General features: G+C 41.0%; 1 protein-coding gene across 1 annotated transcript; it reads left to right on the top strand.

Annotated features, from left to right (window-relative positions):
- Positions 1–1,219: 1,219 nt before the first annotated feature.
- Positions 1,220–23,779, top strand: LOC117522530 (sodium/potassium-transporting ATPase subunit beta-3-like). The gene is made up of 7 exons (XM_034183976.1): positions 1,220–1,612; positions 2,704–2,832; positions 3,062–3,160; positions 3,306–3,499; positions 16,473–16,523; positions 22,026–22,112; positions 22,192–23,779. Exons 1-7 carry the CDS (start codon positions 1,498–1,500, stop codon positions 22,357–22,359), a joined length of 843 nt encoding a protein of 280 aa, XP_034039867.1. The 5' UTR covers positions 1,220–1,497; the 3' UTR covers positions 22,360–23,779.
- Positions 23,780–24,682: the final 903 nt, after the last annotated feature.

Below are 24,682 nucleotides of genomic sequence, written 5' to 3'. Positions count from 1 at the left end.
GTTGTTGTCAGCAGCTGGGAAAAGTAACTAAAAAAGTAACTAGTAATCTAACTTAGTTACTTTTACAATTTAATAATCAATAAAGTAACTAAGTTACTTTTTCAAGGAGTAATCAGTAATTGGATTACTTTTTCAAAGTAACTGTGGCAACACTGCAGATGACCAATCTTGTACTTTGTGGAAGTGGGGGGAGGCAGGGTAATGGGGGTCTCTGGCATTATTTATTAGTCAAGCTGCAGATGAAAAGAAGCTGTGACAAAAAGTTTGTGTCCTGGGTGAGAGGGATCGGCCACAATCTTCCTTGCTCACCTCAGGGCCCTGGAGGTGTACAGGTCCTGTAGGGATGGCAGAATGCAGTCGATCACCTTCTCTGATGCGTGAATGATACGCTGCAACCTGCTCCTGTCCTTATAAGTGGCTTGACTGCTAACTCCTAACCCTGACCATAATCCCTAGCCATAACATGGCTGCACTACCTAGAGAATTTGGAATTCTTAATACACATAGTTTTGAAGCTACAGCATATTACTACTTTGTTGCCTCTTTTATTGTCTGTAGTGTCCCGTGCACACACATATTCTACACAAATGGTGGTGAAAAACAGACAAAATTAGACTCTCACAGCTGCTGTGGTCTCCATAATGAAATACATTTCTTTGTGTTGAACATTAGATGAGTTTTACATAAACTGCAGGGATGCGGACCAAGGTGTGAACTCTGAGTTCCTACTGACTGCTGATGTTTTGTAGGCATACATATATTCATCCCACAGAGTGAGATTTCCTCCTGCTAACTTTGACACATCTGTTTCACTCTAATCTCACACATTTTCCACTTTCATTAGTGCTAAATTGCCATAGCAACAAGGATTGGAAAATGCCCCAAATATCTGCGCTCAACCAGTCACTCACAGATCGTGCTTATGCGCGTGTGCGCATATCAGTGCGTGTTCGTGTAGGTCCATATAGCGATCAGTCTTCATGATTGGTTAATGCTTTCATGACTCAACACACACGCCATGCATGCGGAAGCTGCACTTTATTATATTATTGGAGGGTAGAAAAAAAAAAGCATAAATGTTCCACAGACAGATTAGATTCCTTAGAGGATCCCACATCCAACATGTCCCAGTCTGTTCTCAGGTCTATAATGTAGCTGATGACCTTACGGATATTTAGAATTGCTGCGCGTAACGGCGCGTCGCCGCGCATCTCCGTCATTAGCCAATGCACATCCGTCTGACCGCACTCCATCAGCTGCTGCGACGGGCTTGGACGTCACAGATTCCCCCCCTCCCTTCCTTACCTTCCCCTTCTCGTTTTTTTTTTTCTTTTTTGTTCCATCAGAGCTCTCCTCCTGCTCTCCCTCTTTCTTCGCCGCCCACTCCTCCCCAGCCGCCGACCACTCGCCGCCGCCTCGCCGGCTTCTTCGCATCATTCCATCGCTCGCTGCGCTTTTTTTTTTTATTATTCATTTCGGGACCATTAGAATTTCATCATGGCAAGCACCGAGGACAAAGCGGCCACTAAGGAGAACGAGGCGTCCAGCTGGAAGGACTCGTTCTACAACCCGCGGACCGGGGAGCTGCTGGGGCGCACGGCCAGCAGTTGGGGTAAGTTTTGTGCTGCGTTCACGGTCATCCGTCCGCTCCTCGTTCCGCTTGATGTCGTTCGTGGATGCGTGCTCCCGAACGTGTGTGCGCTTTTGGCGTGCGCGGAGATTGACGGGTCGGGACGCGCTCCGGAGCCTCCGCAGGCCTGCGTGAAGGTGCAAAGGAGAAGCCTGCAGGAAAAAGGGCAAGGTGTGCACGAGCCTCTGCTGCAGAGGCACGAAATGCCAGAGAGGTTGTGACCAATCAAACCTTGCTCCCCCAACATCTCCACCTCCACCTCGCTCCCTCTGTTCTTTAAAAAGAAAGATGTGCAGATCCCATGAAGATAATGAATGTGATGGTGAGTGTGCCAGTGAGGGTGCACGCGTGTGTACTTAATGTAATGGTGATTTTTGCAGCCTGAGGTGCAGCTCAGCGCCTCCCTGCAGCTCTCTGCTCCTGCAGGCTCGCTGGCTCTCAGCTTGCGGGCCCCTGTGCTGCTGTGCAGTGGGATGCTCCACTGCAGTTGCATGGCCGCCTACATTAGCATGCCTGTCAAGGTCAAATGGGATTCCCTCTCTCTTCTTTCTCAGTCTTTCACGCATCAGACAGGTGCATTGTGGGATATTGTTGGAGAGGAATGACAGAAACAGGGGAGGGGGGGTGGAGAAGAGTCCATCCTCCTCTTTTATAAACCCCCCGTCAACTTTAGAGGGCATCTGTGTTGTGAAGCTGGTGAAGCTGGATGCCGGTGAACCATTTTGAATCAGGTCTTTCTGTAACCGCAGCGTCTCACATCGCAGCGGCGAGTCAGCCGCTGCTTTGAGCAATGCGGCATCATCCCCCAAAATGTTAGCCCACGTGAAAAAGTGTAGGTCTGCAGTTGGGAAAATGGCCTCGTCTGCAAAGCAGTGACAAGAACACCCCCATCCAAAATGGTTTCTCTCAAAGGGCTAGTTCACTCAAACGACACTTTGATCTGAGCCGTTTTGGACGGCTGATGAGAAAAAGATGCTGAAAATGTGAAGGCATGTGTGTGTCTGTCTGAGTTTGTGATGTGTGTCTCCTCTCCTCCCTCTCTCTTTATGTCTGCTGTGTGTTTCTCCATCCAGCCCTCATCCTGCTCTTCTACCTGGTGTTCTACTGTTTCTTGGCCGGCATGTTCGCTCTGACCATGTGGGTGATGCTGCTCACGCTCGACGACTATGTGCCGAGGTACAGAGACCGTGTCCTTCACCCAGGTCAGTGTCCTCCCGCGGGGCCGCAAAGGCGCTTTCAATCATTAGTCTCTGTTACGATATAGCTGCTCTTTGCTTCGATCTGTTTTGAAATCTCTTCCTGTGTATTCAAAAGTCTTTATCTGTAATTCAAGACAAATGCTGACGCAGTGAACCGTATCCCGCCCTCAGACACACACTGGGGGAATCCCTCGTGCTTTCTCGACCACAAACCATAATTATGTCTTCACAGGCTTGGTGATTCGTCCTAATACTTTGGATATCTGGTTCAACAAGTCCAATCCGGAGAAGTATTTACACTTCACACGTCATCTGGACTCTTTCCTGCAAAGTGAGTGCAAAAAACCAATTAGGCAATTTGGCTGAAGGAACACTCATTAACAACAATCATCACTGTTGTACACATTGATTTTCGTGCGTAGACCTTCTCTCCTCTGTCTGTCTTTTCTCTGAAAATCCCTTGCTCCTTTTTTCAGGTTATGACGATGCCGAGCAAGAGAAGAATGAGGAGTGTCGTAGTGGAGTGTATTTTACACAAGACAACAGCAGTGAAATGACAAAGAAAGCTTGTCGGTTCAAGAGGAGCTCCCTGAGTTTCTGCTCTGGCCTGTCCGACGTCAACTTTGGATATTCTGATGGGAGGCCCTGTGTGCTGTTGAAGATGAACAGGGTAACATCCACTTTTGTGCCCTCTCTCCACTTTGGTCCTTAAAGGGGAACGTTGGCATTTTTCAGTCTGAGCTCTAATTTTAGATATTTTGGGGTTCAGCTTGTAACTTAGGATGAAATCAATGCTAATCAGTCCACTGCCGAGTTAGACCGCTAACAGTGTCACAGGTTAAATGGCTAAACAGTATAAGTCTATGGGGCAAGCAAAAACCGAGAGGAAACCACTTCATGTTGCCACTAAATCACTGAAAATGTCATAAGAAGGTTCTAGATAGACAAGATCACTGCAGGGCTACATGTGTGCACACTGACCTCAGTTCAGTTTATTTCTGCAGCACCAAATCACAACAAAATCATCCCAAGGCCTTACATATGAATAAGGTTTAAACCTTGCCCACCCCATGAGCAAGTCAGGAAAAACGCCCTCATGTGTTTTTCTGATTATAGGAAGAAACCCCAAGCAGACCAGACTCAGTGGGGTGACCATCTGCTTTGGCCATTCTGACAAAATTAAACAAAAGTAGAAAGCACATACTGTACGTCCACCAACATGTCACACATATCTTGGTAATTGTTAGAGATAACTGTTTGCAGGATTGTGCAAAACCTATTTTTTTATTTTTTTTTTCTTGAAACTTAGTGAAAGGGTGGGGTATGGACCATGGAAGAAACCATGAACTTTTTGGAGTGGATTTGATTGAGGGGTTGGATCCAGAAATTTTCTTTAACATTGTGAGATAGGGCATTTAAAAAAAAATATTTTCTTGAATTTCTCAAGAGATGGTGCACATTTCTTTATTTAAAAAAATGTGGCATTGGAGAGTGCTGATGTAGATATTAGTACATCATCATAAAGATATATGCATTAGCTCATCAGAAATTCACAAACATGTAAAATGCATATTTTATAATGTTAAAGAAAAAGAAAAAAATTAATGGATCCGTCCCTTAATTGGATCCACTCCCAAACGTGATGGGTTCTCTGCACATACTCCACCCTTTCACCAAGTTTTAAGAAAAGCGTTTTTTGTAGTTTTTGCATAATCCTGCTAACATCCAGACAAACAACACTGAAAACATTACCTCCTTGGCGTATGTATAAATGGCATTAGAAGTGTCTGGTTGCATGAACAGAATCCCTACAGAGGTGCACGTGTTTACACTAGTTCATTTGAATTTAAATAAATGTACCAAATTAGTCACCCATGGCCCACACACAAGCAAGGTTTAAAACATATCCACCCCATGAGCAAGGACATTGGCGATAAGTGGTAAGAAAACACTCCCTTGGACATTTTTTGATATGGAAGAATCCTGAAGCAGACCAGACTCAGTGATGTGACCATCTGCTTTGGCCACGTGTAAAACACAACAACACATACTGGTCAGAACACACAATGACAGAAATCAACCATATATAGTCCAGTAAGGACAAACCCAGAGGTGAAGACTGGAGTCTTGGATCCCAGTTCCAACCCCAACCAGCCCCCAACATCTGACAAGCACAATGTGGGGTTCAAAAGCTCTAATGTGGAGACAGTAAATAACTTAAAAAAAACAACTGATTATACAGGCAGCGACTTACCTTAGCCGTCTTCCTGTTTGGCGACTCTACTCTCTACTAAGTCCACACAAGACAATCAACACTTCAGGACTTTTGCTTCAAACAGCAGGACCCCAGCAGACAAATTACGCTGATCCAAACCTGATCCACATTGAAGTTTGACGTTGAATCAGTGTCGAATATACATTGGATTTGGAAAAACTGGATCAACATAGAAGTCCAAATGTTGGCTCAACACAGATATTCTCTGTAGTTATTCAATATTTTGTTCAACTTTTCATAATCTATCTATAAAGCAAGAAAGGTGTGTGTGGCTCATATCTTTCTGACTGTTTGTCAGATCGGCCTCAGCTTTCGGATATGGCTTGCACATGGCACGGTGATGTGCGTCCTTTATTATGAAAATTTGGGGGATTAATTTTCAAAACATTTATTTTGAAGTCATCATCATTATTGGCACAAGACAACATTCTCATCTGCCAGCTTCACAAAGATCGTCAACAACGATGAGTCACTCTCTGCCTTAAACAGATGCGTTCACGGGGGAGAGAAGAAAAAAATTAAACAAATAAATAATACACAAACAGTCTGAGAGATATGTGAGCCACAGACAGACACACAGACGCTTCTTACTTTATTATCACAAGGCAGAACGTTCTCAGCCCCAGCTTCAACAAAGATCGTCGACAAAGATGAGTCACTCTCTGCCTTAAACAGATGCCTACTGTATCTCTAACGTGTTCACAGGGAGAGATGGAAAAAAATAAAGAAATACATAATACACAAACAGTCTGACAGATATGCAACCCATAGACACACAGACGTTTCTTGCTTTATTATCACAAGGCAAAATATTCTCACACTCCAGCTTCGACAAAGATTGTCAACAAAGCTCCCATTTTTCTGCAGACTTCCTGCAGCCACTGAAATGCGTGTTCAGCCAGTTGCACATCTGGGTACTTCGTCTATGAGGTTTTAGCAATGTGCTTAGCAATACTGGCACCTGAAGCAAACTGGATGTTATGTCGCCGTGACAGGGTCCTCATGGCAGATGAAATGGATGGCATGGCACAGCACCCACTTTCAAAATGGCAGCGCCCATTTGTTGTAGGGGTCCTATTGGCAAATGACTCAGACAGCCCAGTTGGATCCTTTTTTTGTCATCACCCGAACATCGAGTGATTAAGCTTCTATAACATACAACCCCTGGCAAAAATTATGGAATCACCGGCCTCGGAGGATGTTCATTCTGTTGTTTAATTTTGTAGAAAAAAAGCAGATCACAGACATGACACAAAACTAAAGTCATTTCAAATGGCAACTTTCTGGCTTTAAGAAACACTATAAGAAATAAAGAAAAAAGATTGTGGCAGTCAGTAACGGTTACTTTTTTAGACCAAGCAGAGGGAAAAAATATGGACTCACTCAATTCTGAGGAATAAATTATGGAATCACCCTGTAAATTTCCATCCCCAAAACTAACACCTGCATCAAATCACATCTGCTCGTTGACATTAACCCTATGTCATGAAATTGACCCTATGTGTCTTTTTGCAAGGAATGTTTTCACAGTTTTTGCTCTATGGCAAGATGCATTATCTTCTTGAAAAATGATTTCATCATCCTCAAACATCAGAAAAGTGTCCAAAATATCAACGTAAACTTGTGCATTTATTGATGATGTAATGACAGCCATCTCCCCAGTGCCTTTACCTGACATGCAGCCCCATATCATCAATGACTGTGGAAATTTACATGTTCTCTTCAGGCAGTCATCTTTATAAATCTCATTGGAACGGCACCAAACAAAAGTTCCAGCATCATCACCTTGCCCAATGCAGATTCGAGATTCATCACTGAATATGACTTTCATCCAGTCATCCACAGTCCACGATTGCTTTTCTTTAGCCCATTGTAACCTTGTTTTTTTCTGTTTAGGTGTTAATGATGGCTTTCGTTTAGCTTTTCTGTATGTAAATCCCATTTCCTTTAGGCGGTTTCTTACAGTTCGGTCACAGACGTTGACTCCAGTTTCCTCCCATCCGTTCCTCATTTGTTTTGTTGTGCATTTTCGATTTTTGAGACATATTGCTTTAAGTTTTCTGTCTTGACGCTTTGATGTCTTCCTTGGTCTACCAGTATGTTTGCCTTTAACAACCTTCCCATGTTGTTTGTATTTGGTCCAGAGTTTAGACACAGCTGACTGTGAACAACCAACATCTTTTGCAACATTGCGTGATGATTTACCCTCTTTTAAGAGTTTGATAATCCTCTCCTTTGTTTCAGTTGACATCTCTCGTGTTGGAGCCATGATTCATGTCAGTCCACTTGGTGCAACAGCTCTCCAAGGTGTGATCACTCCTTTTTAGATGCAGACTAACAAGCAGATGTGATTTGATGCAGGTGTTAGTTTTGGGGATGAAAATTTACAGGGTGATTCCATAATTTATTCCTCAGAATTGAGTGAGTCCATATTTTTTTCCTCTGCTTGGTCTAAAAAAGTAACCGTTACTGACTGCCACAATCTTTTTTTCTTGATTTCTTATAGTGTTTCTTAAAGCCAGAAAGTTGCCATTTGAAATTACTTTAGTTTTGTGTCATGTCTGTGATCTGCTTTTTTCCTACAAAATTAAACAACTGAATGAACATCCTCCGAGGCCGGTGATTCCATAATTTTTGCCAGGGGTTGTATTACCGATTCATTTCATGGAACAATAACTGAAATGTGTCGAAAAACAATGATATAACAGGTTGATTCGATCCTCGTCACAATCCGTCTTTCCCATAAACACTGAGCTCTATGTGTGTTATTATGTCCTGCTTTCAGTAATTCTACAACTAGTAAATGTTAAAATCAACAAGTAACACATCTGCTGTCATCTAAAGAAAGAAATACATTTCCCATGGGTTGTTTACAGACATTAAAAAATTGGTAATAATAAATGGACTGCATTTATGTAGCACTTTTCCATCTGCATCAGACGCTCAAAGTGCTTTACATTTATGCCTCACATTCACCCCGATGTCAGGGTGCTGACATACAAGGCGCTCACTACACACCGGGAGCAATAGGAGATTAAAGGCCTTGCCCAAGGGCCCTTAGTGATTTTCCAGTCAGGCAGGGATTTGAACCATGATCTTCTGGACTCAAGCCCAACACCTTAACCACTAGACCGTCACCTCCCCTAATAATACACATCAGGGGCCTAACCACATTTCAACACGTGTCAATGTCACATGACTGACTTTGTTACATCGGGAGATCAACGGAGGAACAACGGCGATATCATGTTGATCAATGTTGCAGTGTAATACAACCAAAAACCAACTTTGATACGATGTCTCCGTGCCCACTGAAAACAAGTCCCTCATCTATAATCGACTTGTGTGGACTTGGTGAAGAGTGGCGCCACCAAACAAGAAGAAAGCTAAGGTAAGTTACCGCCTGTATAATCAGTTGTTTTACACCTTTCTTTACATTTTTGGAGGTAAATAAACACACGTGTCCCTCCTGTCTGTGCTACCACGTACGTCTAATGACATTTTTGTTGTGGCTGGCGTGCCTGGCTGGCTTTTGTGTCTTTTGTTTCTGTCTTTTGGTTTTCCTCCCAGGTGGTGCGCATTTGGGACTGAGTGGCTGTGTAGCTGAGTTTATCAGGACCTCACCCTGATCACCTGCGGCTCGTCAGGACTCACAGCTGTGGTGCATCTACATGGATTGGAACATGGTGGCATTTAAGACTGGAGTACACAGTGTGTATTTGCCAGAGACTCGACCTTGTGACCAGACGGGTGAGATCGTCGTCTCGGGAGCCATCTCATCATCAGTGGATGCAGAGAACGTCCAGGTTTGATGCATGGTCTGTGAAAGAGGAGGGGGCGAGGTCTCACGCTCGTCAGCACACTTCCTGAGGTACGTTAGATTTTGTGACTAACATTTATACAGTCAGTAAATGTGGTGTCCCTCACACCTTATTGTATTGAGCTGTATGTTGGTCATGTAATCAGCTTCCTCTGCAGTGGAGTTTTGTGAACTGGGTGTTCCATGCCTGCAGGGTGGGAAGCTGATTAGTAATTAAGCCAGGAAGTGTTTGCTGTTTGTGCACCTTTGAGCGTTCTCTCTGTGTGTTGAGTGTGGACTCACATAATGATTCCTTCTTTCACAGACTCGGTTTGTCGCGGCCACCTGAGGGGTGTCGGCGGGGTCCTTGGGTCCGGGTTGGTTCTGGCTCCGGACCGTTGGCGCTGCTGGGAGCGCACCGCAAAACCACCATGCCAGACCGCGCACTTTTATATTTTTTCACAGCACTGTTATGTTCATTAAACTCTGTTATCCTTTGTACCGTGCTCTGCTTATTTTATACTGGGTCCTTCAAACGCTGGTCGGTTCTCTGGGCTGCGTCCGACACATAACAATTTTCACCTGTTTAGTGGTGACATGAAGCATTTTACTGTAAGTTTTTTCAGCTTGTCCCACAGGCTTACATTGTACAGCTGTTTAGCCCGTGACAGCGTTGGCGTTCTAACTACAGGATCCATTAGTATCATTTTTGCCCTGTGTGAAAAGTTGAACATAAAAATATCTAAAAATCAAGTCCAGGTTGAAAAGTCCTTGGGCTTGATTTATCAAACTGTGCACAGAAAAGGTTGTAAATGTTGTTGTGCAAACTACATTTAGCATTTAAATACAATAATACGAGCGGAGCGCCGTGCAGTGGCGCGAGACTCGCTGTATGGTAGACGGAAGCACAAACTGGAAATGGAAAAATCTCAGCAGTGGGAAAAAGCCACAAACCGTTGTCGTTAAAAGCCGCAAACCGACGGTAGGCAAACATAGACATTATAAAGAAGAGCAGACACTGCATTGGTTGCTGTGGCACAAGAAATGCGGCCGCCATCTTGGACTAGTCATCATAGTGATTCTATCACAAGGTACAGTGAATGTTTAATTTTTTTTTTATTTACACACAAAGTGCAGCAACAGTGAAAAGTATTGGAACACTTGGTATTTCACACATATTATGTTAGAAAGATTAAAAAAGAAAATAAGATTATAAAATCAAACATTCAATCAACAATCAAACAAGGCGGGGGTCTGGAGGGGCTCGGCCCACCAGAAACTAAAAGTTTTAAGCCATGCTCATGCTCCACCGAAGCATTTACTCAAAAAAAGCCTGAAGGACCTAAATGACATGGTGAGATGCTGAAGAGCTTTGCTCGTCATGTCCGCGACATATACATATTAATAATAATAATAATTCTAATAATAATTACATATTTATCAAAGAGGTAAACACACATCAGTAAGTGTTAATGGTAAATGCACTGCATGTATCGAGCACTTACATAATCAGAGTGCTTCACAGTGAGCCTAGGGCTGCCACAAACGATTATTTTGATAATCGACTAGTCGCTGATTATTTTTGCGTTGAGTCGACAAATCGGATAATACGTAAGTTATGTCTTAATGAACCAGTATGCAGCTGCTGTTACATAATAATCATTAGTTTCAAGCTTGAAGTGTTAAAGATATGTGTGAAATAAAAATGAAGACAATTAAGATGGTGACAAAGTCGTTCATTGAAGAGGAACATATTTTTTTAGCACTGTAATTTATAAAACATTAGTGTTATCACATTTCCTATTCAAACATGACATCATTGTTATAAGGTTACAGTGAACACATACGCTATGTGTGCTAAGGCTAATGAAATTGTTATTGTGAGTGTTAAGGTTTACAGCTAAGTAAGCAGCTCACTATAGATGTTAATGTTAGCGGCTAACTAGCCAATTAGGTTGCCGAGACAAATGTCCCTTTGTCATAATCAGCCACAACGTGCTTCTTTCTCAGATGTTTCTTCATTGCAGTTGTACTGCCGTGGAAGGCAAATTCTGCCATGCAAATTTTGCATTGCACAATTTTCTCGTTAATTTGGTTAAAATGCTCCCAACTTTTGAGCTTCATTGCTGGCTAGCCAGGCTATTGTTTGGCCTTACCTTTTCCGGTGACATCACGGCTGACCTGGATTATCAGCCTATCCCAGCAGTCATAGGGCGTGAGGCACGGTACACCCTGGACAGTATGCCAGTCTATTGCAGGGACACATATTGACAAACAAACACATTCACACACACCTACAGCCAATATTAAAGTCTCCAGTCCACCTAACCTACATGACCAGAATAATGTAACACGAGAGGGATGAACATCAGCTTGTGTGAAATAAAGATCAAGATACCTGTGTGTTAGAGCATGACACAGGAGTGGATTTTCACTCCCATCCCATCCCGCTCCCAGAAAAAAAATGCCATCCTGTCCCAATCCTGGACTGGAGTAAAAAAATAAATCCCATCCCGTCCCACTCCTGTAAAGATGACTCCCAATCCCATCCCGCTCCCACTCAAAATCAGTCCCAATCCCATCACACTCCTGTATGTCTCACGTCGTGATGACCAATCAGGGACTGAATATGTGGTGACGTTCAGATGTCTGGAGTTTGACTGAAGATGTGAACATGTCCTGTATCTGGTAGCAGCCTGTGAGCAGGACTTATGTCTCTTTTGTCCTTTATTTCACAATTATGACAGAGTTTTTGGAGCGAGCAGCAGCACCACGGCAAGCAGCGGAGTTTCTTTCTCTTTTTATTTTACGTGCGCGCGAGCGAATCGTCTGTGGAGAATATTTTATTAATTAACTACACAGATGTATAATAAAGCAAATGGTGACTGGTTTCTAAACACAATTATGACAGAGTTTTTTGGGAAAGAGCGAGGAGCAGCCCTGCAGCAAGCAGTGGAGTTTCTTTCTTTCTTTTTTCTTTTTACGTGCGCGCGCGAGCAAACCGTCTGTGGAGAATATTTTATTAATTAACTACACAGATGTATAATAAAACAAATGGTGACTGGTTTCTAAACACAATTATGCCAGAGTTTTTTGGTGGAAGAGCAAGCAGCGGAGTTTCTTTTTTTTTTTTTTTTATTGTTTACATGTGCGCGCGTGAACGGGACGGTTGGTCCTCAAGTTGGGTCCTGCAGAGGCGGAAGGACCGCTGAAAGTAGCTGTCATCCAGACTCAGCTTCTGGAGCAAATAATGATACTCTCTGTATTGGGAGCTTTCCACAACAACTCGCTCCATGTGATCAAGCTCCGTCATGTTAACTTGACTGACAACCGGAGCCGGCGAGCGGAATGGAAGCTCCTCCTATTTGATGACGCACCGGGGTGAATTTTTGCAGCAAAAGCAGAGCGACACACCGGGCGCGTCCGTCACCACGCGACCCCCGCAAATTTGTAGCGTCTGATTGTGCCCGGTGTGAACGCATTTTGGTTGTTTTAAATAGATGAAAATCATCATCTATTTTTGGCATTCCCGCTCCTGCCCGCTCCCGTTCATTTTTATTCCCGTCCCATCCCAATCACGGGATTGATAAAATTTTGACTCACATCCCGCGGGAATCCCACAGGAATCACGTGACCCACGGGAATTCCCGAAAAATGTCATCCTCTACTGTGTGTGTGGTTACAGCAGTGAGAAGAGACATATACAAAATATATATACAGTAGTGTTCAGAATAATAGTAGTGCTATGTGACTAAAAAGATTAATTCAGGTTTTGAGTATATTTCTTATTGTTACATGGGAAACAAGGTACCAGTAGATTCAGTAGATTCTCAAAAATAAAAAGACCAAGCATTCATGATATGCACACTCTTAAGGCTATGAAATTGGGCTATTAGTTAAAAAAAAGTAGAAAAGGGGGTGTTCACAATAATAGTAGCATCTGCTGTTGATGCTACAAACAAAACTATTATGTTCAAACTGCTTTTTTAGCAATCCTGTGAATCACTAAACTAGTATTTAGTTGTATAACCACAGTTTTTCATGATTTCTTCACATCTGCGAGGCATGGAGTCAACCAACTTGTGGCACCTTTCAGCTGTTATTCCACTGCAAGATTCTTTCAACATTCCACAATTCATTCACATTTCTTGGTTTTGCTTTAGAAACAGCTTTTTTGATGTCACCCCACAAGTTCTCAATTGGATTTAGGTCCGGGGATTTGGCAGGCCACTCTAAAACATTAATTTTGTTGGTTTGGAACCAAGATTTTGCTTGTTTACTAGTGTGCTTGGGGTCATTGTCTCGTTGAAACACCCATTTCAAGGGCATGTCCTCTTCAGCATAAGGCAACATGACCTCTTCAAGTATTTTGACATATCCAAACTGATCCATGATACCTGGTATGCGATTTATAGGCCCAACACCATAGTAGGAGAAACATGCCTATATCATGATGCTTACACCACCATGCTTCACTGTCTTCACTGTGAACTGTGGCTTGAATTCAGAGTTTGGGGGTTGTCTCACAAACTGTCTGCGGCCCTTGGACTCAAAAAGAACAGTTTTACTCTCATCACTCCACAAAATATTCCTCCATTTCTCTTTAGGCCAGTTGATGTGTTCTTTGGCAAATTGTAACCTCTTCTGCACATGTCTTTAATTTAACAGAGGGACTTTGCGGGGAATTCTTGCAAATAAATTAGCTTCACACAGACATCTTCTAACTGTCACAGCACTTACAGGTAACTCCAGACTGTCTTTGATCATCCTGGAGCTGATCAATGGGTGAGCCTTTGCCATTCTGGTTATTCTTCTATCCATTTTGATGGTTGTTTTCCGTTTTCTTCCACGTGTCTCTGTTTTTTTTTTTTTTTTTTTTTTTTTTGTCCGTTTTAAAGCATTGGAGATCTTTGTAGATGAACAGCCTATAATTTTTTGCACCTGCGTATAAGTTTTCCCCTCTCCAATCAACTTTGTAATCAAACTAAGCTGTTCTTCTGAACAATGTCTTGAACGTCCCATTTTCCTCAGGCTTTCAAAGAGAAAAGCATGTTCAACAGGTGCTGGCTTCATCCTTAAATAGGAGACACCTGATTCACACCTGTTTGTTCCACAAAATTGACAAACTCACTGACTGTATGCCACACTACTATTATTGTGGACACCCCCTTTTCTACTTTTTTTTTTTTTACTAATAGCCCAATTTTCATAGCCTTAAGAGTGTGCATATCATGAATGCTTGGTCTTGTTGGATTTGTGAGAATCTACTGAATCTACTGGTACCTTGTTTCCCATGTAACAATAAGAAATATACTCAAAACCTGGATTAATCTTTTTAGTCACATAGCACCACTATTATTCTGAAAACTACTGTAAATGCAGCAAGTAACAACACTAGGTGGTAACAACAAGTCCACAAGTCGTTGTGAACCCAACTATCCATACAACCATTCACTTGCGATGTCATGCGTTGTTTCTCAATTTAGACATCACAGTCACTTATGGAGATCATTTTAACATGTTCACCACAAGAACCAATCATAAAACTTACCAAATGACAGAATACGTAGACAAATATTTAGCATTATTTATAATATTTACTAAGCTTAAAACTCCTCTAATGGAATTTGACCAGTGAAAATAATGCGTGCCCATTTTTAATATAAAATTGTAGAAGGGGAACAATTAGATTCCTGCCTTGTCGAAGCAGGTGGAGATTGAGGTGTTTGTTTGAGGTTAAAAGCTGCTGTTTAGTTCACAAAGGTGTCTTTTGTAGGTTTTGTCACAAAGGAGGCTACACACCTGTTTCTAACTCAGCATAATTATTAATTGTGTACTTATTCATTTGAGGAATTAAAGAATGTGTATGTGCAAAAGGTTGTATGCTATGAAGCCAGTAATATTTCTAGTTACAGTTTCCCTGTTCTACCGCTAGATGCTATGTGTACGCACGGTCAGAGCTGTGTGGATATTTGCCCTACGGTCACATTAACCACAAGCGACAAGAGGCAAAGCAATGATCTGCTGTTCATTTTCAGTCAACAGTCTCTATGCTGCCAGCTAGCCAGGGCCAAAATAGATGAGAAGTCTATTTTATGCAAATACTGAGGGATGCGACACAGCAACTACCAATCTGAGTGAAAAAGCAGCGTGACATCAGATGGTTGTTTGCTTGGACAAAATAATCCAAGTTGGCAGAATATGCTCCAATACACTGGGAGTTTGTCTCATATATTTTGTAAAAGCCAGCTGAAGATAAACACTTCTAAATCTAAAAATGCTGTTTTTGTAACCAGATAATACCTCTGAAGTGATTTACAAGGTATCTTATGGAGATGCTAGCATGCTAACTAGGGATACACCTCGGTGAAATACATTAGACTGAAACAAATCAAGCGAACTTTGTTTTCGTTAACAGGGCTATTCCACAGAGCAACATTCTTTCCATTTTAATCTGAAATAGTGAATTGGGGTATGTTTTGAAGCATCATAGTAACGTCTTGATCCATCTTCGTGAATCTTGAAGAGACTTGTTATATGTAGTAGTTATGGCCATCATTAACACCAGATTTGAATTTCAGATCCAATTGTTGAACTGGCTAAAAATTGCATCCCGATTCTCAAAGTCACTGATAGTACCTGGTAACTACTGGGTAGTCTTAATGGCTTCAGTTATGTCTGAGGTGCTTTAAACGGGGTATTCATAGTGACTACAGCTTGAAACGTGATTGTGCTCCACTGGAGTAAAAATTTGAAGTCAGACTATTGTTAGTTGCAGTTTTTGTTCCTTTTCTTTCATTTTCAGGTGTGTTGCCAGGTCTGCATTTTATAAACCAGCCTGTTGCCAGGTCTGTACTTCATAAGCCAGCCTGTTAGGAAACAAGGCAGGTTATGGCAGTTTTGCATTTTTTGCATTTTTTTTTTTTGTATCGAAGTGGATCGTAGTAGAATGGCGGCCTGTGGAGTAACCTTGTAAGCAGTCAACCATGCAGGAAAAACTCATACTAACCATGTCAGGTTTTGCCGTCCTTTATAATCTCTCATACCTGCCAAAATTTGAATGTACCAATGCGGGACACCCATGCGGGGGGTAAATACTGGGTACACAGGGGAAATACTGCTCAATGTGGAACAGTTGGCAACTCTGAGCTATCATTAAACAGTGTGCACATTAACGCGAAGTAACCACGCCCCTGGAACACCCATCAAGCGACAAAAGCCAACTGCTTGTTGCCCTCAGATGTAACTAATTTGACCATCGAGTAATACATATTTCTAAATATTAATACAAGTTGTGAATTTAGCACTTTGCGTAGAAATGTTCATCTGCCCTATTTACGCAGAAATCTGTGTGTACGTATGTACGGATGATAAATGAGGGCCCTGGAGTTCCCCTTTAAATCTATATTTTCCTGTTTTTGCTTTACAACTTCTTCCTTTCATCCCCTTCTCTTCACGTTGTCTAAAGCCTCTTTCCTTTGGTCACTTGGTGAAAAGTGGGTAATATATATATCATTATATCATTTGTGTCTCTTCTAATTGTCTTTGACTTTTCCCGTCGTGCTGTAGATCATTGGCCTGAAGCCTCGTGGAAATCCTTATATCAACTGCACAGTAAAAGTAAACATTTTTCTCCCAACTTTACATGTGCTACATGCTTGCATGTGTATTTATTTTATTTACTTTTTTACTTTTTGTTTCTCACATGAAAAGCAGTCGTTTGCTTTTTAATTCTTACTTTGCATTTTCCTTTCTTTGTTGTGTGTGTGTGCGCGTGTGTGTGTGTTTTTCTGCATGCTGTCACTGACGCCTGTAGGGTAAGATAATACATAAATGATCAGCATTAGACCAGCAGGAGTGTTCAAGCTTTGCATTATGTAACAGGTCATTATGCACGTGTTTCTAAAACCATCCTACTGCTGCACAATTGTTTGCCATTTTCAAGCTTTTTTAATTTAATCGGCATAATTTCAGACGAGTGTCATTTTTGCAGATTAAAAAAAAAAGCACTTCATGCTTGTCGCGTCATTAAAATCTCTTCACTAACAAAAGTGGTTTTGCGTTTCTCTTTTTTTTTTTTTTGTCCCTCATGTCCTGTCCTGTGTTATTGAAAGTGTCTCATAAATATGCAAATGTTTGTGTACCTCTGAGCAAATTACATATAATTACGGCATTCTTTTTTCTATTTTTTTTATTTATTATTGAAACAAAAAGAGACTTATTTGTATAAAAAATTAAAATCATGCACTTTAATATCAGAGTGAGCCACAAATTTATAATATTTATCTTTATTCATGTAGTGCTTTCTGGTGTAGGTTATATGTTTTGAAATTGAAATGTATAATGCTTTTACATCAACATTTATGATTATTAAACCATTTAGTAAAATCAATCATGTTTAGGCAAAGTAACTAAAAATTATTGTAACACAATAAAACTGAAAACATATAAAATAATTACAACCCCAATTCCAATGAAGTTTGGACGTTGTGTAAAATGTAAATAAAAACAGAATACAATGATTTGCAAATCCTCTTCAACCTATATTCAATTGAATACACCACAAAGACAAGATATTTAATGTTCAAACTGATAAACTTTATTGTTTTTGTGCAAATATTTGCTCATTTTGAAATGGATGCCTGCAACATTAACACAGTGGTATGTTTACCACTGTGTTACTGTTAGACTTTAACTGGACCTCCTCCTGTAGCCAGACGTTTCCAGAAATATTGATTGGATCAGTTCCATAGAATCGACCTGTTCCATAGTATCGGCCAGTTTCATAGTATTGGTTTGCGCCTTGCAGGGCGCAGACCGATACATAAGGTTTAAAAATGTTTACCAGGTAGGAGGGCACTAGTCCATTAAGGATTTTATAAGATTTTAAGATTTTATAAGTTTGATAAGACTTTAAAATTGGACTGTGCATGAACAGGAAGCCAGTGAAGTGAAATTTTAAAATTTTCTTTGCCTGGTTAGGAACATGCACCAGGAAAGTTTGCAGAGTAAAATTTACTCTGCTGGTATAACATTTGGTCCCAGTCTAAACAGAGTTAAATATACTCTACCCCGAAGCTAAATCAACTCAACATAGTGTAAATTATTGCAGTCAAATCACATGCATTGACTAGACGGTGTCGCAGACCAAACGGTCCGCCCTAAAACTCAGTCCCCCTTGCCTTCACTGCGCATGCATCATCAGCCGTGGTTCACTGATTATTATCTCGTTTCTGCGCAAAACTGCACTCCAGTCATCATCGATCTCAGTGACAGATATCTGAAGCTTTTGTACAAGAATCATTTCCACATAAATTCAGCATTATTTCATCAGAAAAGGCGAAGGAAGCGCACAGCTACACAGGCTGCTAGCTGTTGCGTTCACTGATCATCCGTCATTTCAAAGCATTTATGGATTAACGCCTCGTTTCTGCTTAAAACTGACTTTAGAATGATTTAAGAGGTTTTACCTTGTCATGTGATGGTTAATAATCACATTTATCCATTTGATCGCTTTGGGTGAAGACAGTCTGAGCTCTGAAATGATGCATGCGCAGTGAAGGCAGGGCGGGGGGCATTCGGTCGGCGACACCAGTAGAGCTCTTTTCACTCTACAATAGTGTTTTTTTTTTACTCTAGATTATTTGAATTAAATAAAAATATAATATAATATAAATAAAAATATCAAACACAAATAAGAGGTTGCACCTTTTAATAATCAGAGTGTCTGCATGTGCCATTGTCCCAAATCAAGACTCAGATCCAGGCTTTCAATGATTTTCTGGACTTGGCTATTAGAAGTACATCTATATGCAGTAAAGGTGTCAAACTTGTAAAGAGATTTTCTCAGCAGTGTCATCCATCTCTCAGAGACTTCTGCCTTTGAGATCCAGGGACACCTGGGAAGATCTTGTAGAGTCATGAGGTCACTAGACAGAGGTGTTTGGTGAGGCAATACCTTTGCAGAAGAACAACGGTCCAAGTCTTTAGGGTCCTGGTGCTACCTGCCATCTAGAAATAGTCACCCAGGGATTGTTATTATTTCTTACCAAGTTTGGTGAAAATCTGCTCACCTGTTTCCAAGTTGTTTTGTACACAGTGAAACACACAAGTGATTACTAAACCCAGCTGTACCGCTGGCGTGCAGGGTAATACACTTTATAGCATTACAAAGTACAAGAACAATCAAATTTTAAACTAGAGCACCGTGCTCCACCAACACTAGTTTCCAATTCTACAAATTTTTACCTTGGAAAAATTTTTCAAGGTTAAACTCCTGTTAGAAGTGGCTTTTCATAACCTAAATTAGGGCCCCTTCAAACAAAATACAAATGTGGTCGAATTGCGCACGAAGCAGGAAACATATGCAATACGTGTAAAATCGTAGCTGCTTCCAACTCCTCGTACACCTGTTACTACAACTATTTGCGCACACCAGTGGCTGAAAGACAGAGTGTGCGTTGTGAGAGCCCATTCGATCCCTCTCGCGGCAGGTGTCGGCCAAATTCCAGTTGGCACACACGAACATCCAACACAGCTCGCTTGACACTTAGAAAAGGTGGCGCCATTCACACACCTGGTACGATAGCAGACAGCAGGCGACCACGTTCAACCTGTCTGTGAAAAGTGTGTAAGTGCCACACGAAAGTGGCGTAACCTAGCAACACACATGGGTGTGACTGTGCCGAATCCCCCCAGACACAAACACACACACACACACACCAAGAATCCAATATTGTCAGCTGTGGCTGAACCCAGAGTCCGCTGCTGGACGTTCCGCTGGAGAACACACTGTGTACTAAAACTAGGCTTTACAGGTTTTCTATGTCAACAACATTTTATTGAGTCTTAAAGTAAATAAAGATGAAATCGGTCACTGGCTCCTCGATCTCTGGACATAAATACAGATAAACAAAATCTGTAGTCTTTGTCAAAAGCATTTCCTTTCAGATATTGAGACAAATTTAACCCCATAGCCTCTGAGCTGAGCTCTTACAGCCGGTGGCACTGCGCGTCAACATCAATGAAATTCATAAAGAACGGAGGACGTCTCATTTTGGAGGAAAAAAAACAGTTTTGGTCAGTTGTAGTTTATTGCTTGTATTACAGTGTGTGGAAAAAGATGTCATTTGGTTTAAAACAGCAATTAGCTTTGAAGTTATTAATTCTGACCGGACTCTATCTTTCTAACTTGACTCGGCAGAGAGTGGCGCAGCGTTTGGAGTGGTGCAAATGGAATGGAGGACTATTCTTGTTTCTTGCCCACAACAAGACAAGAGTCCCAGTTAGTGACTTTAATCTGCACAAAAGTGATTCATGATTGACATCTTTAAATGGCTTTGAGAGGGGTTAATAAAGAAATTGTGGAACTGCTGCTTCTGAAAAGTAGCAAAGCTGAGAACCAATGAAGCAGCGGGTCGGCATGCTTCTTCGTTAGTTCAAGCTTCCAGCAGGGCCACTGCAGAAGCAGTTGATTATGGCGGGTCTTTTTTGAGAAAATGTAATGGCACAATAGAAAATCTGCACAGCTACAAACAAATAGCATACTAAAGATAGAGGGCGGTCTTCCTTAGGTGGCGCTATTCTGCCTGATTGTTTCTAATGTTGGGCTGTCGTCATCCTGTTTCTCACTTTTACCAGGTTCTGGTTGCTGGACTGAGTTGCTTGACATGGATACGATCCATTTTATCACACAATCAAACAAAATAATGATAAATAAATAAATAAATACATCTTGTATTAAATGACCACAGAAAACTCAGAAAAGTGCATAAACACTATCTCATGGGTTTGATATTGTCCTGGATCAAGACTAAGATTTAGGCTTTCAGTGATATGTGATATGCTGGACTCAGCCATCAGAAGTGTATCTGTGAAAGTGTCCAACATGGAGAGACATTCACTCATCTAAGAAGTGAATGTCTTTGGCTCCTCAGCCTTTGAGGCCAAGAAATCCCTGGGAAGAGCCTATGGAGTCTTGTGGTCACTGGACAGAGGTTTGAGCGACATCAGTGTCTTGGCAGGAGAACCAAGGTCCATGTCCTTAGGTTCCTTGTGCCACCTGTCTTACTGCATGGTTGTGAGACTTGAACATTAATTATTAGGTACTATGTCTCTTCAGAGGACCCTTGGGTACAGCTAGAATGACTGTGTGTCAAACAAGTGGTTCCTTAGGGAGATTTGGATGAGGAGTATTATCTGCATTGTGAGGCAACATTAGCTACAAAATTTTGGCCCTGTGGCATGTTTCTCTGTGCATGATCCAGCATGCAAGTGCCTGAGTGCTGAAGACGCCAGCAGCTAAAGAAGGCCAAGAGGATGCCCACATTCAGCAGATAGATGGTTACTTTTGGGAGGTGGGAGAAGGCTTGTTGTCTATAAGGTGACGTTTCTTCAGCACTAAATAGGGGGCTGTAGGATTTGATTAGTCAGAAAACAGTGGTGAAACCATGGCTGACATTATAGGATTCTGAAAGGTAAATGTCAGATTATCATTGGGTTATGATGTGGCAATTCAAATTCTGGGGCGGGTTACAGCCTCATCAGGCTCGGACCTAGAGTTGCCTATGACAATAACTTCTGCATGGAGAGATGAAGATAATATATTCAGCATTGATTAATAATATATAATAATATTTCAGAAGTGTTAAAAGTAAGATGGTTTGACCTTTTGAATGTGATTATCAGTTTTGTCTTTACTGTTAACAATGGGTTTGACATTTTTAGACAGGTGACCAAGGATGGATTTCAGCTCCAAGTTTACATGGCCCACACCAATAATAAGTACAGAGGTTTGATCAAAATTTAGTGTCACCCACATAACAAAATGCCATGCCTGAGGATAATATGGCCAATTGAAAGCATACGATTTGAGAATAAACTAGGCCCTAAAATGAAGCCTTGAGGTACTCCACAGGTTACTAAATTTACCGTCAATCAAATGAAATACAAATAAGCCTCAGATAGTTTTTTATTTTTATGAAATGAAAATAAAAATATGTATTAATTTGCCCAGGAGTGTGCTAATATTTGCATATAACAGTAATATCAAATGAATGCATTTTTATTTACAATCAAATTAACTAGATGCACTGACACATGATCTTTCATTCCTCTTAACAGAGAGATCATTCAATTCAGATACAGTACTTTCCCAGTGATGGCCATTTCGATAAGATGTATTTCCCCTACTATGGAAAGAAAGCCCATGTAAGTACTTAGCACTGGTTCTATCCTGACAGCTAATTCCTCAAGCAAATCTTTGACAGATGTGTCCTTCCGACTGCAGGAGCGCTACGTGCAGCCGCTGGTTGCTGCCAAGCTGCTATTGAACAAGGTGGACTACAACAAAGAACTGGCTGTGGAATGCAGGGTAGAGGGTACTGATCTGCGCAACGACGATGAAAGGGATAAGTTCCTGGGCCGTGTCACCTTCAGGATCAAGGTGGTCGAGTAAAGAGATCTGGACAAGAAATCAGTGCTGAGGCTGCCCACGTTACTACGGATTTATTTAAGAAACACACACAAAGAAGGAGGTGTCAAATACGTCACAAAGACTACATTTGGGATGTAACTCAGTGGCGAAATGGCTTTGTTCTAATTAGTTTGGTTCCAGTAGGCGGTGCCTGTTAGATACCGAATGATGCTTTGACGACGTTTCTGACCCTTCTTTTTTTCCATGATTTGACCTCCTGAAAAATCATCACAGAACACCAGGCTCAGCTCCTGACCAATGACTCCATCTGCCCATAAATTATGTCACACCTATCATTCCTCACTCTGTTTTTGTTTGTTGATTTTTAAATATTGATCTGATTAGATACTTTATAGCCATTACGAGCAAGCCATTTGGAGTTGTTATTGCAGATGCAGTTTTTTTTCTTTCGTTCTTTCTTTTTAAGCCTTCAGACCTTGAAGAAGAGAAAATCATTTTCACCGCTATACAACGACTGCTGGCCTTGGAAAGATTTTTATCTCATTGTATAGTATATAAATGAAAAAACAGAACATTTACAACACATTTCCAGAATACTGACCATCACAAAGACTTGATAGGAAATGTATGTTGATAACCAAGTATAGTCACTGTATCCCTGTATATGAAATATGCCCACTACAAAGTTCCTTTCTACATATAAATACATTGTGATCCTGACCATATTTAGGGAATTATAGCTAGATCTGTGTGTTGTGGTCTGCTTACCCACAGCCCAAGTATTGTGCTGTCTGTCTGACCGTCTGTCTGCATGTCCGTCTGTCTGTCTGCCCGTCTTCCTGTTTACTGTCTCACCTATCCACTGCAATAGCCGACATGCGGGTGAGGCCTCCAGGGCAACGTAGTGGTCTCCCTCCACCTCGGGGGTACCATGTATTGGGGTGCTGTGTATCGGCGGTGGCTGCGGCGACACACGCACAGAAGGTAAAGTGTAAATTTGCTTTTAGGCAGAGAGGTGCTGGAAAGCGTTGAACAAAAAAATAATAAATACTAACTGTAACTATGTACTGTATATCTCTATGTGCTCTGTATAACTATCTGGGTCTCAAAGATTGTTTTCTCTCTTCTTCAGCCTGTTGATCTGATTGTCTGCCAGTCTATTACTCTTCAGTGTATATATATACAGTATATATACACTATCTACCACATTTAACTAATTCACACTGTATTTTTGTCACAAAACACAATGTCTGTGCACTGTAAAGAAATAATTTAAGCAAAGATTTACATTAAATAATCTTATTCAGAAAGTATGTTTACACAGTCTTAAAAGGAACCCGTGTTTAAAGAACAACTTGTAACATCTCTTCAGGGTGCCTTAAGACCTGATCAAATAAATTGTGGAATAAAAGTGATTTTGAAAGAAAAAATGAAATTTAGACACGGGATTTTATTTTTTTAAATATGTATTTATTTGTTGTTAAAGCATTTCTGAATCTGGCCAGGATTTTTTAAAGAGGTTTTTATTTTAATTTTGAGGAATTGCATTTTTTTTTTCACAGAACGAAGTGAAGCAGAGAAACAACGAAGATTACATTTCTGTAGTCCAATTTTTTTTTTAAATGCAACACTTTTGCTTTAATTCCCATTTGTCACTCATTAAAGTAAAAGATTAAATATTTATTTTATGTTTATGCGTGTGTGTGTGCACACACACACATGCACACACACACACACACACACACACACACACACACTGCAAGAACAAAATCTTACCAACTCCATTTGTTCTGAGTCATATCTGAAATGAAACAAGCTCTTTTTTTGCACTCCATGAGATTTATAAAGTGCTGTGTTGTTTATAAAAGACTGCACATTCTGCACACTGAGATATATTTATATTCAAATATTACAAGGGGTATTTGAAGGGCTGCAGAGGGATCAGTTATGCTGATCCGCCGAAGCAGTTTAAATTGGGCACTGTATGAGGAATGTGCCAATTGAATGCATATGAGACCATCAGCTGATGTGGGCTGAGCTTGACCTCATTGAACTAATGTGTTTAATTCTTAAAAAATTCTTCATCTTTCACCAATACAGCAGTTTAAAAGTGTTATGGTGAGTCAAAAAAGCTGATTTCATCTCAGATCCTGTATGACTCAAAAACATGATAGTTCAAGGATTCTTTCACTTAACATTTTTAAGATTTATTTTCCTAAAGACAAGCCTTTATGTCTTAAACATTTTTATTTCTTTAGGGATTGTGTTTTATATTCAGTATAGATTAAATATTTTACCCGAAATTAGACAAATATACTTTGTACAACCCCAAATCAGAAAAAGT

Source organism: Thalassophryne amazonica, chromosome 12 (assembly GCF_902500255.1).
Source record: "Thalassophryne amazonica chromosome 12, fThaAma1.1, whole genome shotgun sequence".
NCBI lineage: Eukaryota > Metazoa > Chordata > Actinopteri > Batrachoidiformes > Batrachoididae > Thalassophryne > Thalassophryne amazonica.
Note: the sequence above shows the minus strand (reverse complement) of the source record. Positions and strands in the feature narration are given on the sequence as shown.

Coding starts and splice junctions, on each gene's coding strand:
- LOC117522530 (XM_034183976.1), top strand. CDS start 1,498: ATGGCAAGCACCGAGGACAAAGCGGCCACTAAGGAGAACGAGGCGTCC. Junction 1,613..2,703: donor GCGCACGGCCAGCAGTTGGG/GTAAGTTTTGTG, acceptor TTCTCCATCCAG/CCCTCATCCTGCTCTTCTAC. Junction 3,161..3,305: donor TCTGGACTCTTTCCTGCAAA/GTGAGTGCAAAA, acceptor TCCTTTTTTCAG/GTTATGACGATGCCGAGCAA.